A 20,280-nucleotide genomic window follows, 5' to 3' on the forward strand; every position below is an offset into this window, starting at 1 on the left:
CAGGACTTCTCAGGTCTGTTCACAGCCGCTGTCAAGACAGGGAACCAGACAGAGCAGAAGAAGAAAATTAGTAAAAAGATGGATCTGCTCCATGATAAAGAGCAGTTCTCCAGTCACTATATCTTTGGAACAACAGACTTCAATATATTTCAGAGTAAGACTGCTTTGGCTTTAGAGAAAGCCTTTGAATTACAGGACTCTTCATGGTGTTCTGGAGACCAGTCTCTTTCTGATTGATGTGTTTTGGTCAAAATGCTTAATGTCAATCCTTTAGAGCCCTGATTTATATAAAGCTATTCTTCAGTTTTAATAATATGAAGCAGTTCTCTGAGTAAGGTTAAGTAAATGGCCTAATGTTGTTTTTATGGGCACATTGTTATTTTTATGGGGGGACAAAAACCCTCTCAAAGTGGTTTGGACTTGTGAACTTCAAAAAGGAAGTTCCTGTTGTTGCCATCATCATTTTACTGCCGTTCCCTCTAACAAATGACCTTACTCATAGGGACAATATGATTGTATTGTGGTGACTGCATTTGTTTTAGCAGTGGGGTAGAAAAAGATGCATATATATTTAGTAATATTTTAATATTAAGTATCAACATTTAAAAAGATATTTTTTTATTGCATATAAAGTGGTGGTGTGTGAAGTAATGAGTAATCGGCAGTAAAAATACTACATAAAGCCTATTAGCAAAGTTATGGACAGGATCATTATACCATAAACTGCATTTGGGTGAATGTAGTTTTAGAGCCAAGTACAAGTCAAGACTGAGAGCAGGGTGTTCTACATCTTCTAACCGAAATACAGTGGTTTTAGTGGAGAGTGTACAAAGCTGAGCTGTTAAGCACAGTAATTTGTACACACATTTAAATGTGAATTTTATTCAACAATAATTATATTATATAAAAATGTATGTTTCTGCCTTAGACAAATGCACTCAACTCTCTTGCTTTTTTTGCTTTTTTTACTTTTTTGCTTTAGCAAAAGGTACCGTATACTTTTTTTTGCTCAACCTTTTAAAAATGTTGCAAAAGAATTGGAAAAAAATATAACTATTTTACAAAATAATGTTTAATTGCAATAACGTAGAGATAAAGTATCTAATTTGAACATGAATAGCTAAACCGGGTCTCTGAGCTACCTTTTTTTGTTAGCTTTTCTGAGCTAATGTTTTTTTACTATGCGGAGCAGACTTCAGAGCAGTGGTCTCCAACCTTCCTGCAGGGTTACCCTGCAAACCACATCTGACATACCCCCTTTAGCCAATCAAGGGCTTCTGAAGGCAGTAATTAAATGGATTATTCTGATAAAATTAAACCCTATCTAAAAGGGTAGGGATTTTCTGTTTTATGGGGGTGGGTCCTCTGTGATTCTATTCCAGTCCGGAACAACCATATATATGTTTTTCTCAGACATTCTTTGAAAAAATTACAGGCTGAATTACCTACTGTTTTTCGCTGAACTCTGTGGTCCTCCTGTAATTTTATTCCCATCCGGGGGCACATCTCTGAGTTTTGTCACCTCGCATTTAATAAAATAGCTATTTGTCCACTGCCACGCTCCGTATTTACACTTTGGGTGCGCGTTTCCACGGAGGTCTATGTAAACACAACAGTGAGTGGAAATGGAGGAGCTACTGAACATGATGTCATGTGACAAAGAAAGCCAAAAACCTTTTTTTTTTACTGAGTAGAAGTGTAAAATATATTTCACTGACGTCCCCCTGAGAAACTAATCCCGTCCAGATAGGGCTTTAGAGTTGGATTCAAAATCAGCATTAAAATAGCTCTTCAGAAGCAGGGTTGTATTCATTTTTTATTTTTCTAATATTTTTAATCCCTGTTTAATAGAACCTTAGACTTAACAAGGGTCTAAATAATTTGTAGGGTTTTTTTGTAAAATAGTGTAGTATCTACTAGCAATTTTCTGAAAGTCTTACTTGTTCATATTGTCTTAGTTTGTTTATATTGTTTATGGATTTGTTGCACCTTGGTGCAAACACTGCCTTTAGCGTGTTCCATGTATTTCAGCCTCCCAGCATCATTCATGCTAAGAGTCTTTCCCATAGGTAACCTGAACATGTGAGTTCTTGTCCTCACTTTCAAAAGCTGCTCTGCTTCCAGCCTTCTGACAGTCGTATTAATTCAGCTTTTGTGAGTGACTTAGCGGCTCTTACAAAGAGGTTTCAGCACAGGTTCTGCTTTCCAGCGCCCTCAGCCTTCCAGCTACACCTTTTCTCATTTCTCTGTTTTTGTTTTTTTTTTTGTTTCTAATCTGTTATAAGAAATGGAACAGACCAGCCCAAAAAAGAACAACAGAGAGGTAAATGCCACACTGTAAAGATTAAAAAAGCTTCAAACAGAGCATTTTACTAAAGGAAGTTGGATGGAAGGTTTAATTATAAGTAAGAATTATTAAGTTATGAAAAAAGTATGCAGTATATATACTCATTGACAAATAAAAAAGTTTTAAAAAGTGTTGTATTGCAGTGCTATTCTAAAGAACCAATAAACAATGAAAAATGTAGGCTAAGATGGGCAGCTGTTGGTCATATTTATTAATACACACATTGACGTAGTGTGTAAGCATGTAAACATAGTAGTGGAGTTTTAATAGCATATCTTACACATTTTACATCAAGGAAAGCTAGGCCTGTCGTATAATTATGATATCAGCTTATCGTAGAATAAATGAACATGAGCCAGCTTTGATATTGTCCGTTGCGTTTACTTCCATGTATTTTAACAGAGAGGTTTTATTTTTAAGTGGACACACTGTTCTTTTCTTTTGCTAGCGTTCTGATTTAGGAGACTGCAAGAAGGCCCCAGGCACACACACACACACACACATACATACATACATACACACACACACACACACATACACAATCAATATCTGGACCTTTGTAACTTCTGTTCAAATGATAGACAAACCGAAAATGCGCATCACATCTGACCCCACGTGCGCCAGGTCTGACACTCTAATTGGGCTAAACTGCGGATTAGATTCAGTTTACCAGGATATATTAGCCAGATAATTTACTGCTATGAACAAATGCCGACTCTGCTGCTTCATGCTGTTTACACACACAGTATGTTCAGCGTTCACTGCTCACACTGAAAACACTGTTTAAAAGCGCAGCTGCAAAGTGTCAGCGTTCTGTGTTAAAGTAGCTTCACACTGCACAGATATACGCACTGAAACACAGAATCTTCTCACCTATATTTACTTTCTTGCTCCGTGCCAGACAGCTCTGACCAATCAGAGGAGACAATGTGCTCACGTGGTTTATTGGTGTGCATTTTGGTGCATAAAACCAAGCCAAACCGAGAGAGAAAATGCTCCAAGTAAACAAATTTATCAACTGATAAATAAACTACAGGTGTGAAAACACCCTTTTATACTCAGCAAATAAAGTTCTAATTTCTTATTCAGAAATTCTTACAACCAAGCTGAGAAGTTTGCAATAAAAGTAAAAAAAAATGTAATCCAATATTATCATGCATTCTTTATTTCAGCACCTCACATTGACTTTATCTCCCCTTAAACATACAAGTATATACTATATTTTACTTGACACCACTAATATAAATATAATAGCATTTTACATTTTTTTACATTAATTATTTTATTTACATTTAAATATCCACTATAAAACTTGCATCTTAGGTAGAACAAGTGCAATTAATAACAGTTAATCACAAAATATTGTTGTTATTATTGTGACAGGCCTAGGGACAGGTTTGCCTTAGTATCTGTGTCTTCAAGGCAAGCTCTTGAGACGACAGCAGTATGTGGATGATAATCGTCCTGTTGGAGTAGTTCACAGGACTGTGCATTTAGATAAGTTCGGGCCACTGGTTTCAGGACCCTAAAAGTGCCTGTAATAAAAACCAAAGGTGATCTGGTACATTCTGAAACCAGGTCTTCAGGACATCTGACACAAGACATAAAAAACTGTTGATCTTGGTGCCTGCTCACAATGCCTCCTCACATTGATTCATTGGTCACCTCCAGCAAGACATAAAGAAGCTGATGATGACCATCTGACATTCAGTCACTTTATGACAGACTAGCTCTACTACCTACAAAGTGTCTTTCCTACTGTTTGATTCCTTCTGGGTGCAACTATTTTATTATTTTATTTTTTTATGACGGTTGTAATTTATTTACTTTTTTTACAAAAATGAGTGCTGATTTGAGATGTTAGTTATTTTAATGTTGAGAAGAGCAACGGTTCATGGAACGCTGTGTATCCATTGCGCTTCCATCCTTCCAGTAGAACTTAATTCCCTTTCTGCCTCTACCCTCTCCTCATCCCTCTGAATGCCAAACAGAAGCAAGACGTTCTCAACCAAGTAAGCCAACGCCCTTTGGGTTTGCATGCTCTGTGGTTCAGTGTGTCTACATGCCCAAACATAATACACCGGTGCCTCACGCTCATTCCTGTCTAATCAAAAAGTCACGCAAAGGTCATTCTGTCTACTAAAGGTCCCAAGGTCACGGCCAGTGCTTTTATTCTTTTCGTCTGCCTAACCGCTTACTCTGTCATTATCTTCTTATAACTCTATGTGGTGTATTTTTTGAATGATCTGTTCATTTGCTGTTTATCTGTTTCTTTATGTTCTCTGTTTCTCAAAGGTTCGCCTGTTTTTTTTTTGTTATACTCTTTATAACATAAATAAGGTGCTTTTTGCTACATGATTTGATAAAAGACTAATAAAAAGTGTCTCATGATTTTAGAAAGGTAGTTAATACATATGCACATAGAACATTTAGTTTATCTGCTTTTTGAAGCCATTCTGCTTCTCCCTGCCTCTCCCTCGCTCATCACAGCATATCACTTGTTTGTTCCTTGCAGCCTATCGACTACGAGGGCTTCCAGCTCTTCATGGCCACCTACCTAGAGAATGACATCCCAGAGGAACTATGCCAGCACCTCTTCACCTCATTCAAGAGCAAGAACAGTGGAGGTGGCTCCCCCGATGCTCCTCGCGCCGGAGCTTCACTGCTGGGTAATTGCACTTTGAAATCACTTCAGAACTCTGAAATCACTTCATAATCTCTAAAATGAATATAGCACCTCCAAAAATATCCTTGATTTTATTTTTGTCATAAAGCATATCATTGCTGTCCTCCAAAAACATTTGCCTTTTTGAAATCTGCTTATTTTTTATTATGAACGAACCAAAAAAATATTAAAATTAACATTTCAGGACAGATTGATTGATAGCTTGTAATTGTTATTGTCCTTATAAATCAGAGAAAAATGCAATAATGCCATTTTTTTAACATGCTTTTATATTTTTGTTATTCATGTAATGGAATTATTTGTGTCGGATTTTAGAACTCCTTTAGAGCAACATACACCATAACTTGACCATAAATTGTCCATTTTGGAGAATTTAGAAGGTGTTTGAGTCACAGCAGTTCTATGCATGATGTTATAGAAAGCCTGAATAATCAATATATAATATCAATATATGAGCTACAGGTGTAGGTGATACAAAACTCTGCAACTTTTTCTCTGCAGTAAAATAAGTTATTTCAGTTCTAAAAACATTGAGACTCTTACAGGACAATTGGAGAAGCTGCCTGTTCACTCTCTACTCTACTTATACACAATAATTTCAGATCAGTATCTGAATTCAGGATTCAACCTCAATTTTTCTTTTTTTGAACAAAGACATTAAACAAGATAATCGTAACAAAACAAAAGGTTTGGACGATGTGAACTGTTTGATTTGTATTTAGGAAAACATACATTTTAAAATGAAGTTTAGGAAAGTGCCAATTTTATGTTTTTTTTATTATTATATTTTAACAGTTTCACATCATACATTTTCTATAAGTTTTCTTTTATTATTACAATAACAATTAAGATTTTCAGTAATGTTTCTTATTAAACAATGTTTTAATGAAATGCTTAAATAAAAATAAAATCCTAATCCGATATAAGCATGTAACATCAAGTAGAAAGTTAACAAAAATGCCTGGCTTAATGGGGTTACAGTTAGGGATAATTACAGTACAGGCCAAAAGTTTGGACCCACCTTCTCTTTTTCATTGTGTTTTCTTTATTTTCATGACTATTTACATTGTAGGTTCTCACTGAAGGCATCAAAACTATGAGTGAACTGTATTTCAGGATATATAAACAGCTGTTTTGTGTGAATATAGCGGTACTTGTAAATCCAAAAACATTTTTGAAGAAAAAAGAACCTAAAACTAGGATTGTGCTTATGTTGTAGGAATTTTAATATATAATACAATAAATAAATATAAAAGCAATTTACAACATCTTTGGAATAACCAAAATAACCTTGTTTTTAAATCCTCTTAGCTTAAAACTGTGTAAACAGATTGGGAAAGGATGTGCACACATACCCTCAGACTCAGACACACGAGCAAATACGACGCAGCATAATTAAAATAATTAAATAGAGCAGCGTCTGGACTCTCTGAGGATAGCTACAGGGAGGTTCTTGGACAATTGCTGCTCTTTTACTTCTCCGCTCTGGCACTACATGTTAAGGCCTGCCCTGAAATTGGCTGCCTCTCAGTTTATAGTGGCTGTCAGAATATAAGCGGCCAGATGGATGGATCTTGCCCCCTTTCCACGCCTAAAGATGTTGCAGGATTTCTGTCCAAAAGTCCCCCTCCACCACCGCTTTTTTGCTGTTATGCAGAGATGGGCAATAGTGCCATCTAGTGCCCGGAAGTGTGATCTTGGCACTTTGGATTTCAATGTCCCATAGTTTTCCAGCTATAGATAGAACCAAAGTGAATGCTATCTGAAGTTTTTTTCATACCTAAAAGTGCAGACCAGAGTCCAAACCAAGCTTCATGTGTTTTTACATTGTGGGAATCTGTTGTGCCTACATTTGGTTTCACACTGCAGTTTAGTGATTGAGCACAGAATTTTTTTTTTTACTGCATTCTGTTCTCATCACCTGTGTGAGATGCTCCTCACTATAGTTGACACTATTTGGTTTGAAGAATGTTGTCGGTTCACAGTGTCACACAGGCCAGATAAGCGTTAGACACTCACAGATACTTTACATAAAGTTTATTAATCAAATGGTTAATCAAATGGTCAAAAATAAGAGAAACAGGAAAACAGGCAACACAGGGCTAGGCAAAAAGAGTGGTCAAAATGCAAAAACAGGTCAGTAATAAAGTAGCGAACAACACAGAAACACAGGGTAGAAGAGCTAAGGCTAAAGTTTTGTTTTAATACTCAGCTAAGGGAAACAGAAACAGGGGGTATTTATACACAAGGAAACAGGAACTAACAATCAGAAAAGTCAGGTGAGCCACAACAATGAAGCATCACGTGATCCGGAATGTCCGGGAGGTTAGACCCAGGTGCTTTCTGGGAAATGTAGTCTTCAGAGCGAGAACTAGAGTCCAGCCCTGGCAGACAGTTTTTCCAGATGTCTTGCCAAATTCTGCCTCTCTGGCAGAATTCATATCTTCTTCGTGTGCATGTGCGTTGCGAGGCAGAATGAGTCTAAATATTTTCCCTCAGATTCCTTTTATTATATATACAGTTTATTAATAAGAGTTAATCTACAGTTATAGTAGATACAGTAGTCTCTAGTGTAAGCGTTTGCGTTTATACTGCTTCATGATGTGCATTCACAGGAAGGGGAGTCATATTTCAGCACAACACCTGTTATTTTTCTTCTTTTATTCTTAGATGGTTAATGGTTGATTCCTTAACTTTCTCTTATCGGTTCGAACTGGACCCATTGTTTAGTTGATCTTTTGGTTGGACCTTATTTATTTCCTTTGGTTTAGACCGTGGTTCACACCTGCTATCAAACAGAAAAGGATAAAAGTCTGGACCAACTAACTATTATCATCATTTTAATATTTCAGAACTATGCTATACAGGGCTATGCTGACTAAAATGCTACTTCGATTTTCCCCTTTTTTCTCTTTAACTAACCCACATCATCATCCACCTTGTGTCACTTTTCCCTCCTCTTTGAACGAACTGTGTCTGCAGAACCCAAGTCGATTGATGCAGGCATCTCTATACAGACAGAAGTGGCCTGTGCACCTATAACAGGTACCCTCATAGCGTGGCATCAACACAGCGAAACATTGCTCATCAGCTGCTGTCTGCTCCAAAGACGCCACATCCCTCCACCTGCTGTCGCTTTGTTGCCTTTCGTGATTGGCAGGCGTGTTTAATATTTGTTGAAAGTAAATTTGCACATGTTTCCTGCAGTATATTTATTTATGGCAGTATTGTGATTGTGCTTACAGTGACCTGTGCCTTTATAGTTTAGTATAGTATAGTATGTAAGTGTTATTTTCGTCCGTGTGCGGCCGTTGCTGTGTTGTAGTGAGAGCGTCAGTGTTCTTCTCTTTCAGCACTGTACAGATATCGTGCAGTGGTGTCTCTGGGATTTCCCCAGTGTCTCTATGGCATTACAACAACATTGTCTCAACGACATCTTCCCTTTTTCCCTCTACTGTTCCTGTTCTCTCAGGGATGAATGGGAAGAGCATTCTGAGCGCTATGGGCCGGCACACTCCGGAACACTCTGCAGGGATGACTCCAGGCTCAGGTGCCACCACCTCCCCCTGCTCCTCCCGCTCCTCCTCTCAACGCTCAGGCACGGGCGGGCAAACGCCAGGAGCGCCCCACCGCTCGCCCTGCACACAGCCCAAAACGCCAGTGGCCAGCAGCAGTAGTAACGCCCTGGCTCCATCCCAATCCACCAACTCCCCAAGACTCTCCCCAGGTCTGAATTCTGCTATCAGGATATATCAGGAAATGCTTACTGTTCTTTTTTTAGATTTATATTTAGGTTTTTAACCTGATGGACTGTATGTATTTCTGCATACAGGCTGTTATTATAAGAGAGACATTTGCTTTCACAGCACTATACTGGTAACATGTGTAGTCAACAGGTTTTCTATTGTGAAAATACAGGGGTCGGCAATTAAGTTTGGCCACCGGCCAGATATTTTCCAAGCAGATATTTTATTTAGCGGGTTTTAAAAAAATCTGTTTTGGAAAATGAAGTGTAATGAGATGGAGTGCTACAGACTAGCAGCTCTCCAGCCCAGAGGGTTGTTGAACCTATGTGCAGAACAGTTGAATGTGTTGTCAGGGCCAATGCTAGCAAATTGGGACACGGCAGGGAAAAAAAACACCCATATAAGGGCAAAGGGAGCCCAAGAACGGGCGGAAAAATGAGAACAGGTGGAAACTAAAGTAAACAAAAGCTCACCAGAGAAGCATTTGTTTCATTGTCGTTCATTATATTTCAAATAACATATCTGCCCCGTGGGCCACCTATAGCCGACCCCTGTTTTAGGTATTTATTTGTTTTTTGTTCTTTGAAAAAAGACATTTCTGACAGTCTCGCATTATCAATAACTGACATACAACTCTTGTTGTAACCCTCAGAGCAAAGCCGGTCAGAGAAAGGAGTGTCTCTGAGGAGAAGTCCATCCCCACAGAAGAGTTCCGGCCTGTCTTCACCTCAGGTGGTCTTCCTAAAGGACATTGTCTGCTACCTGTCCCTGCTGGAGCGAGGGACTCCAGAGGACAAGCTAGAGTGTGAGTTGAGAGCTTTGCTCATTTTTTTGGTCATAAATTCCTTAGCTGAGATATTCTTTCAGCACTGAAAAAGGACAGATATAGATGTTGCGTATACTATAGTCTCTAGCACGTAAAACTGAATTTCCCCTCACTTTTATTTGAGAAATTTAATGTTTTGAATTTGTAAACATTGCTAATACTTTGAAAATGTACTGTTCTCTCTATAGGCCTTATACACTGCTCAAAAAAATAAAGGGAACACTCAAATAACACAATATAACTCCAAGTAAATCAAACTTCTGTGAAATTAAACTGTCCACTTAGGAAGCAACACTGATTGACAATCAATTTCACCTGCTGTTGTGCAAATGGAATAGACAACAGGTGGAAATTATTGGCAATTAGCAAGACACACTCAATAAAGGAGTGGTTCTGCAGGTGGGGACCACAGACCACTTCTCAGAACCTATGCTGTCTGGCTGATGTTTTGGTCAGTTTTGAATGTTGGTGGTGCTTTCACACTCGTGGTAGCATGAGACGGACTCTACAACCCACACAAGTGGCTCAGGTAGTGCAGCTCATCCAGGATGGCACATCAATGCGAGCTGTGGCAAGAAGGTTTGCTGTGTCTGTCAGCGTAGTGTCCAGAGGCTGGAGGCGCTACCAGGGGACAGGCCAGTACACCAGGAGACGTGGAGGAGGCCGTAGGAGGGCAACAACCCAGCAGCAGGACCGCTACCTCCGCCTTTGTGCAAGAAGGAACAGGAGGAGCACTGCCAGAGCCCTGCAAAATGACCTCCAGCAGGCCACAAATGTGCATGTGTCTGCACAAACGGTTAAAAACCGACTCCATGAGGATGGTATGAGGGCCCGACGTCCACAGATGGGGGTTGTGCTCACAGCCCAACACCGTGCAGGACGCTTGGCATTTGCCAGAGAACACCAGGATTGGCAAATTCGCCACTGGCGCCTTGTGCTCTTCACAGATGAAAGCAGGTTCACACTGAGCACATGACAGACGTGACAGAGTCTGGAGATGCCGTGGAGAGCGGTCTGCTGCCTGCAACATCCTTCAGCATGACCGGTTTGGCAGTGGGTCAGTAATGGTGTGGGGTGGCATTTCTTTGGAGGGCCGCACAGCCCTCCATGTGCTCACCAGAGGTAGCCTGACTGCCATTAGGTACCGAGATGAGATCCTCAGACCCCTTGTGAGACCATATGCTGGTGCGGTTGGCCCTGGGTTCCTCCTAATGCAGGACAATGCTAGACCTCATGTGGAGTGTGTCAGCAGTTCCTGCAAGATGAAGGCATTGAAGCTATGGACTGGCCCGCCCGTTCCCCAGACCTGAATCCGATTGAGCACATCTGGGACATCATGTCTCGCTCCATCCACCAACGTCACGTTGCACCACAGACTGTCCAGGAGTTGGTGGATGCTTTAGTCCAGGTCTGGGAGGAGATCCCTCAGGAGACCATCCGCCACCTCATCAGGAGCATGCCCAGGCGTTGTAGGGAGGTCATACAGGCACGTGTAGGCCACACACAATACTGAGCCTCATTTTGACTTGTTTTAAGGACATTAAATTAAAGTTGGATCAGCCTGTAGTGTGTTTTTTCACTTTAATTTTGTGTGTGGCTCCAAATCCAGGCCTCCATTGGTTAATAAATTTGATTTCCATTGATGATTTTTGTGTGATTTTGTTGTCAGCACATTCAACTTTGTACAGAACAAAGTATTCAATGAGAATATTTCATTCATTCACATCTAGGATGTGTTATTTGAGTGTTCCCTTTATTTTTTTGAGCAGTGTATATAACTACACTACAGACATTATTCGTTTTGAGTCACAAGAACCAACTATGCGATTTCTGCCTATTCAGTCGACCATAGTTTCTTCTCCACCTGTTTACATTGGGTTTTGAATAGGCCACGGTACAGCCTGCATCAAATTTGATTTCTCTCAATGTTAATTTTGAGTGTCCTTTTGATAATACAGCACTGAAACTGGTCATCTCTTATGTTTGTGATCTTCCTCTCATCTGTCACCGTGATTTTTGTAAGGCTGACCAATGGACACTGCAGAAAACTAAGGACTTACTTCAGGCAAGACTGAAGATTTAGGAAATGTTTGTCTAATGTTTGTACTAATAGAGAACACTAAGAACCATAGAATTTAATGTGCCTGTATGTTCACCAAATATTGGATGCCAGATGTCTTGGCTGAAAATTGTGTTAATTTAAATTTTCACTTAATGTTTGCTTTTAAGCTTAATGATCATTTCTTTAATCTGAGATCTGTTGCTCAGTAGTCTGAGCGTCAGCCAGTGAGAGTGACAGGCAGAAGGTGCCAGAACTCACTCTCACTCGTTTACGTCTTGGCTCAGTCCATCTCCTGACCTCACTGAGCACAGGCAACCTTAAGCTCTGCTGCTCCGCTGACTACTTTAGCATGAGCAGGAGTTATATCAGTCCAGACCTAATCTGTCTTAACCGCCGCTCTTCTGGACAGCAGTGTAGTTGTGCTGTACTAATGCATCCCTTTTCTCCATGGGTGGCCTGAGGGGGCTAGTGAGGATGTTCAACTTTGAAAAAAAGATGGGCTCTTTTATCTCTCGCCTCTCTTTCATTTCTCGCTCTGCAGTCATGTTCCGGTTATATGACACAGATGGAAACGGCCTGTTGGACAGCTCAGTAAGTCAACTCTTCATCATACTGTAGGAAGCAGCTGCTCGTTGTGTTTTAACTACATGCATACATGCTTAGTTAGCTAACAGCTTAGCTAACTAAGATTTCTTAAAGTATATCAATGTTATATCATGACTTTACTGACAATACAATCTTTGATAATTCTGCATGATCATGGCAATTCTTAAATCAGTTTGGATTAGACAATAGTAGTAGACAATATGTGCAAACAGGTGGTGTGTATTTATGAGTTGAAACCTAGTGTCACCACTGCAGTCTGTCAGGGATTATGCAGTGATCCATGAATGAATATTAATTAAGGATGCACCAATATGCACATTTCCTTTCCAGATTTTCTCATCCTTATAGGCTACATGCCTATAAACCCTGATTATTTTACTGAATATTTTAATATTTTAGATAAAGACATTGTTCTTTGCCAGACAAATCAAGTATAATAGCTTGAAATAATGAGAAACATCACTTTTGAATGGTGACACAGTAAATAAATAAAAAGTGCTTATGCAGCAAAATAACATTTAAGCACATGCACCTATGTATAAATGTACAGATTTACCATACAAAAGTTTTTATTTGAACTTTACAAGTATGTACATATTGTTGCTGTTATGGAAAGGCTTTTTTTTTTCTTCAAATTTGACACCCCTCACTGACTTTAGAGCTGATTTGCTGCTACATGTCAGAAGCGTGAAACAGTACACTGTGTAATTATCATATCTAATATGCAGATACCTTCATTATATACTAATATGGGCTAAAAGGGTTTTAAAAAACCCTATAGGGTATAGCCCTTATAGGGTACACAGTAAATTTAACACTGCCACATTTAGTGTATACCTATACATTTTTTTTTCATGTTTTTTTCTCACATCTTATCTTATTTTTATCCTTTTTTTAAAACAATATACCCCAAAGTGCTTCTAACACTAGGATGTTAGATATTAGACTTACTGAATCTACAGCATCTTTTAAAAAATGTTTAAAAAACATGAGTGATCATGGGAAATGTATTATTTTTTTATGTTATTTTTTTATTTTATCATTATTTATGTATTATGTTTTAATTATTTTATTGTAAAGTACTTTGTGGCTCTGTCTTAGAAAAGTACTATATAAATAAATATTACTTACTTACTCACTTACTTACTAGGATGGTGAAGATACATGCAAAATCAGTCACTGCCTTTTTTGAACTCCCACTGATACAGCATCACCAATTAGCAAGCATGCTCAGTTCCAATACATCAGCCAACAGTCATTTGTGTTGACCACCATCATGTTGGCAGCGCCACTGAACCACCTAGAGGCAGGATACCTACATCTTATTTTGAATACTTTTTTTTTGCGTGTATCAGCCTAGGTATACTGTAGAAGCAGTAGGATGAACTTAAATCATATCAAGAGTTAAAGAGGTTACACATCAAAGATCCTGTTTGTTTTGAGTTGATCTTTAAAGAAAGAGAAAATGTATAAATTAAAAACTCTCACATAGAAAACAAGACTGAAATTTGAGTCTGCATACTATTGTTGTTATTATCAGAATATATATATATATATTTTTACTTTAACATATTGCTCTGTCATCACTATCCACTCAGGAACTCGATCGCATAATCAATCAGATGGTCCATGTAGCAGAATATCTGGAATGGGACTCTACAGAGCTACGACCGGTAAGCTGACTGGAACTGTTCATCACCCTGTAAAGAGTGTGAAGGTCATTTTAAATGATGTTACTGATACTGTAACAGTGTGTGTTTTTGCAAGATATTGGATATTTGAATTGAACCATGAAACCCCACACAGACCTTACTCCAGCCCCAGAGCTCCATATATCTAGTTTAATTACCAGGGTTCTCTTTCAAGCATTCGTTTCGGTGTCTCACTATGGGATACGCCCCTTCCGCGTATGCCTCAGAAGCTCTATTCCACTACGCCAGCCAATGAGGCTGGCTGACAGCTGTGACGCTCGTGCTCCCACCCCCCGTATATAATACGGTGGCACAGCGTCACCTCCTCATTCAAAACCTTCTTCTCGCTTCACTCCAGAAGCCTCCACACACACACTCTCTCTTCTACAGGCCGCCTAAGCTAAACAGTCCACAGACGGAGTTAATACCTCCGTCGCCGGGCGCTTAGCGACTTTGAAGAGAAAGAGGATTTATTTAGGTCTTCACCATAGACCGAATATTTTCCTGTTTAGTCGGGTTGTCTCCAAACGACGGCTAAACGAACTAGCTACGCTAACGAGCCAAGCTAAGCTAAACACCAAATTAGCTTCAGCGCTGCGGCTAGTTATTAGCTCCCTGTGCTAACGGTGAAATAGATTGGCCACCACGCCGTCGTCCCCCGAATAGCGCAGTTTAGCACAAATTAGCACACCAGCTAATTGTTTGCAGCAATGCAGGCAGTGCCGAGTGGGGATAGTGAACCCGCACGGTCGTGTCCCTGCGGTAATAAAATATCTAGCAGGGACACGCACCACATATGCGCCGCTTGCCTCGGGCTGCGACACGCCCAGGCAGCGCTGAAAGATCCCGGTTCGTGTGATCACTGCGCGCGGTTCACTGTCAAAAGCCTACGCCGCAGGCTGGCACGCCAAGTCAGCCTGTCGAGCGGGGACCCGCTCATATCAGGCGATGCGAATCCGCCCAGTACACAGCAGGTCGCCATGCCCGCTGCATCATCCACTCCCGCGGGGTTAAGCTGGGGTGACCAGCTAGACACCCTCGCCCCCCTCCCCACTCTGCTGGACGCAGAAGAGGATGAGCTGGAGGGAGAAGAGGATGATTTGGACGCCGGATCCGAATTTCTCATCTCTGACGAGGATGATGAATTCAGTGATTCCCCGTTCCTCCCCTCCGCCCAGATGGCTACACTCCCATGTGCCATGGAGCTCACTGATGAATCGGGAGAGACACCACCCTCTCAGTTTCTGAATGTGGACCTCCAGGATGTGCTCAAGCGTGCAGCTGAAAAGCTGAACATCCCGTGGCCGGCCGTGCTAGCGGAGACCGCTAAGTCACGCTACGAGGGAAAGAGATTGCCTAGGGCGAAGCGGGCAGCGAGACAGCTACTCCCCATATTTCCAGAGCTTATGGAGGAGTTAGCTACATGCTGGAAGGAGAAGCCCTTTACGGGAAAAACTCCTATCCAAGGAGCATCTGCTCTTGATCTGGAGGGTATGGAGAAAGAAGGCCTTCTTCGCATGCCTCCCATGGAGCCCCTGGTAGCAGCACACCTGCACCCCAGCCGCTCAGCAGTCTCCAGCCCCACGCTGCCCTCCAAAGCAGACCGCTTTCAGTCCAGCATGACCGATCGGGCTTATAAAGCGGTCGCCCTGTCTGTGAGAGCCCTTAACGCCATCTCCATGCTTACAGCCTACCAGGCTGAGCTGCAGGACGACACGTCAGCCACGCCAGGCTCACCTCAGTGGGAGGAGATTTGTGTGATTACGGATCTCTCCCTCCGTCTTCAGAGATGTGCGGTCCAAGCGGCAGGCAAAGCCTTGGCCACTATGGTTGTCCAGGAGAGAGGCAGGTGGCTGAACTTAGCGAATCTCTCAGACAGGGAGAAAGAGGCCATTCTGGATGCACCAGTTGTGCCCGGGGGCATCTTCGGCTCCGCTCTCGCACTGATGCAGAAGCGGTGCGAAGAAAAGAAAAGGGATGATGAAGCGCTCCAGCTGTGCCTACCCAGGAAATCACAGCCTGGCCCCTCACCCCCCCCTCGCTCTACTTTCACGCAGGCGGCGGCCCGTCCGACTGTCAGCTTTCGCATCCCCAAACGGCCGAAACCCCAGATGGACAAGCCGGGTCAAAGCGGAAGCGCTGAGAGTAAGGCTGCTTGGTCTAGGAAGCCCCAGCCACCCCCACAAGCTGCCCAGCCGCCCTCCAACCCACCTACGGGGATAGTGAGGAGGCAGAAGAAGTCAGCCTGATGGGTATCTGGCGCCAGGAGGGAGCCAATCTACCCCCCGTTTAGCTGGCTCCCCTCCCCAATGTTCAGGCGGAACGCAGTTCCAGCGCTCCCGTATGTTCCGTGTGCCAAACATGCTCAGTTCGCACACCAAGCACACCCTCACTCATTGTAGCAGTGATGTGTTAAATAAAGCGAAGTGTTTCTGTGTTTTATGCTTGTCATATGTTATGAGTCAAAATAAAACACAAAATGTTGCAAAACATAAAATGCTTAGAACAAAAGCTTCAGAAAGTTTCCCTGCTTTCTGGGCTAGAAAGCATCACACACGCTATCCTGACGCGGCCGTGTCGCGCATGCGCAGTGGACGGCAGTTGCAGTTGCACTCCGTTTCCGCTAGAGGGCGCGAACGCCCCATAGCTGAACAACGGGAGCACATGCGTCTTATCTCGCGAGGTGCTCAGAGCAAAGCGAAATGTCTGCAGGCTGCAGTTCGACATTCGGCCTCCCCGTTTCAGGGGTCTTGTTCATTCTCCAGCCCCAGGGGACTCGGCTCACATTCTTTAGGGGGAAATTTCCCAATTACTGAAGGAAAGAGCAATGAGAGTAGCATCACCCAGACAAGTTCGGGGCATGTTCTACTCCCGGCTCTTACTAGTGAGACCTATTTTGCATTTACATGCTCTAAACAATCATTTACGGACACGCACGTTCAAAATGATAGTTTATTTAGCTCTGCTGAAGCTTATATTCCCACCTTTGGGCATGATGGCCTCAGCTATAGACGGTGTCCCTCTGGACCGATGGTTCATGAGGGAGTTTCGGCGCTGAGTGGCCTCGCTCAGGTTGGACCAGTTACGTCACATGCGCTAGAAAGTGAAAATCACCCGAACGGCGCTGATGGCTTTGTGTCAGTGGAAGCGCGAGCGCTTCCTAACACAGGGTGTCCCTATGCGCACAGTGCATGCCAGACAAGTAGTGACAACAGATTTGTCTGTTTGGGGGGGCATGCACGAAGAGAGGACAGTGGATGGCAGGTGGAATCACCGGCAGCTATATATGCACATAAACTGTCCGTAGATGCTGGCGGTTCAGCTAACACTCAGACTTTTTCTCCCTGTTCTAAAGAGATGCCGCGTTCTCGTGAGGACAGAGAGTACGGCAGCAGCGGTGTATGTCAGTCGCCAGGCAGGGCTGCGTTCCCATCCGGTACGCACGCTGGCACGCAGACTGATTTTATGGAGCAGTGTCTAACAGATTTCGTAGCGTTACGGGAGAGTAACGCTGGATCTGTTTGCGTCACTAGTGAATGCGTAGTGCCCTCTGTTTTACTCGCCGCACAATCGGAGTGCCACTCTGGGGGTCGGCGCTTATCCACGCGAATGGATGCGCACACTGTTTTACGCGTGCCCACTGATAACGTTAATCTCCCCAACTCTAGCCAGAGTAAGAGAGAGAGGTCTGACTGTAGTCTTAGGGGTTCCACATGGGCTGGACAAGCATTGGCTGACGGCAGTCACGCAGCTTCTCCAGGGCAACCACTGGCCCCTCCCACTGCGCAGGTATCTACTGTTTCATCCACACCCGGAGCGCCTAGTCCTTTAGGTCTGACCCGTGAGTGGTTTAACTTAAGTGCAACAGGCTTACCGCCTAATGTTATTAAAACCATTCAGAGTGCGAGGGCCCCCTCCACTAGGTCCCTCTATGGATACAAGTGGGGGGTGTTTGAACAGTGGTGTTCAGATAAACTTGAAACTCCGTTTCAATGTTCTGTGGGGATTATACTGTCTTTCCTCCAAGACCTGATTGATAAAGGCAGGTCTTTCTCCACAGTTAAGGTTTACCTCGCAGCTATTGCTTCGTGCCATGTGGGATTTGAAGGGAAAACAGTGGGACAGCATCCTTTAGTGTGCCGCTTTATGAAGGGGGCACGGCGGTTGCTACCAGTCTCCAAACCCTTGTCTCCATCTTGGGATTTGTCATTGGTGCTTGAAGCCTTGTCGGCAGCACCTTTTGAACCTCTGGACCAGGTAGACTTTAAGATCCTGTCTTTTAAGACAGCACTCTTGTTAGCCTTGGCCTCAGCTAAACGCGTGAGTGAGATACATGCATTTTCTGTGCACTCCTCATGTATGCAGTTTTCGCAGGGGGATACAAAGATATGTTTGCGTCCAAACCCTGTTTTTATTCCCAAAGTCATTCAGCCTTGTCTCCCTTTGGAGCTGCAGGCATTTTATCCACCGCCTTTTACCTCACATAACCAGCAGCGGTTAAATGCACTATGTCCTGTGCGAGCGCTGCGTATCTATGTGGATAAATCTAAAAGCTTTAGGAAGAGTGATCAGCTTTTCGTATCTTGGGCTAAGCCGTACACAGGGAGAGCTATTACTAAACAAAGACTATCGCACTGGATTTCAGAAGCGATCGCTTTGGCATACACCAGTAAGGGGCTAGCAGTCCCGCCTGGCATCCGGGCACACTCCACGAGAGGCATAGCGACCTCATGGGCGGTCTTTAGTGGCCTTTCTATTCAGGAGGTGTGTGCAGCGGCGAGCTGGTCCTCGCCTCATACGTTCACCAGATTTTATAAACTGGACATAACAGCACCTACTATAGCACATGCGGTGCTGAGCGCCGGCTCGGGGAACACTCAGTCTCCACTGTGAGGCTTAGCTGGTTGACAGTGTGTTCAGGCAGGCTTGTCTGACAATACGGGAGTTAGGATATCCCATAGTGAGACACCGAAACGAATGCTTGAAAGAGAACTTTAGGTTACTTGCGTAACCCCGGTTCTCTGATAGCATGAGTGAGGTGTCTCACCAGACCACCCTCCTTGCAGCGTGAAGCGAGGAAGAGGTGTGCCTGTTTTTTGAATGAGGAGGTGACGCTGTGCCACCGTATTATATACGGGGGGTGGGAGCACGAGCGTCACAGCTGTCAGCCAGCCTCATTGGCTGGCGTAGTGGAATAGAGCTTCTGAGGCATACGCGGAAGGGGCGTATCCCATAGTGAGACACCTCACTCATGCTATCAGAGAACCGGGGTTACGCAAGTAACCTAAAGTTTTGACAGCAATACGGCCTCTAGCAAGATATCAGACCCTACCTGCTGTCTTGATGGAATCAGCCATCAGACCGAAGCGTTTCTAATGAGGTGAGCATATGCAGTTCAGATGTGAGGTAGGGTTATTTTAAAACAGTACAGCAGGAATACATGAGCTGGGATTTAGTACAGTTTTGGAATAATAAAATCTTAAATATGAGTTTATATTGAGTAAATTGAGTAAATATGACTTTGTCAGTCTGAAAACAATGGTAGCTAATTGTTAATTTGCTGTTAATGAAAAAGAAGGAAGAAGAAGGTTAGCTTTAGCTTAGTTAGCATGATAACATTCTAAATAAATTCTGACAGACAGAAACTTCACTTAAATCATAATGACTCAGGAAAGATGCTGTTTGAAGGAAAATAAGCTAAAAAACTAAACACATTACTTACAGATTTCACTGCACTTTTACAAGATATTGGTCATTTTAATTTTTCAATAAAATCACACACATACACACACATCCCACCCCCTTACTCCAGCACCCATGTTCCCTTTGTCAAGTTTAATCAGCACCATTTTGATAGCCAGTCGGCCTTTAACAAGATATCGGGCCCTGCTCTCTTGATAAAAGCTCTCAGACCAAAATGTGTCTAATGAGGTCGCCATGTGGAGTTCAAATGTGGGGCAGGGTGTCGATACAGCAGGATAAAAAGTGTCTGGGATGTGTTATTAATCTTTTGGTGGACATACTATAATTGTGATTCTTTTGGTTTGGCTATTAGAGAATGATAGGCTTTCTCTAATTATAGATTCACTTTGGGCATTGGTTGGAGGACTAACTTAATGAGCTTTTTCACAAACACATTTAGGCCTATATCTTTTCCTTCCCTCACTTCAGGTACTTGGTAGATTCTCAGGTTGTAATGCCTTGACCTGCTTTACAGGTCTTCACAACTGGCCATTAGGTCAATCTCTTTGCGAAGTAGATAGCAAAATGTGTTTTTATATCTCCTCCCGTTGTTCTCCATGGTAATGATATGGCC

The 20,280-nt window shown here is 42.6% G+C and overlaps 1 protein-coding gene across 4 annotated transcripts in view; it reads left to right on the forward strand.

Annotated features, from left to right (window-relative positions):
* LOC103046181 (diacylglycerol kinase beta) overlaps positions 1-20,280 on the forward strand; it is a 194,126-nt gene that overhangs the window by 80,830 nt on the left and 93,016 nt on the right. For 2 of the 4 annotated variants that reach the window (XM_049484968.1, XM_049484967.1), the window contains exons 4-10: positions 4,339-4,359; positions 4,863-5,016; positions 8,016-8,078; positions 8,506-8,760; positions 9,432-9,584; positions 12,209-12,258; positions 13,872-13,946. In XM_049484968.1, the coding sequence (XP_049340925.1) occupies positions 4,339-4,359; positions 4,863-5,016; positions 8,016-8,078; positions 8,506-8,760; positions 9,432-9,584; positions 12,209-12,258; positions 13,872-13,946 (771 nt within the window). The remainder of the gene's footprint in view (positions 1-4,338; positions 4,360-4,862; positions 5,017-8,015; positions 8,079-8,505; positions 8,761-9,431; positions 9,585-12,208; positions 12,259-13,871; positions 13,947-20,280) is intronic. The other 2 variants (XM_049484970.1, XM_049484969.1) reach the window with 2 other exon arrangements.

Source organism: Astyanax mexicanus, chromosome 11 (assembly GCF_023375975.1).
Source record: "Astyanax mexicanus isolate ESR-SI-001 chromosome 11, AstMex3_surface, whole genome shotgun sequence".
NCBI classification, from domain to species: domain Eukaryota; kingdom Metazoa; phylum Chordata; class Actinopteri; order Characiformes; family Acestrorhamphidae; genus Astyanax; species Astyanax mexicanus.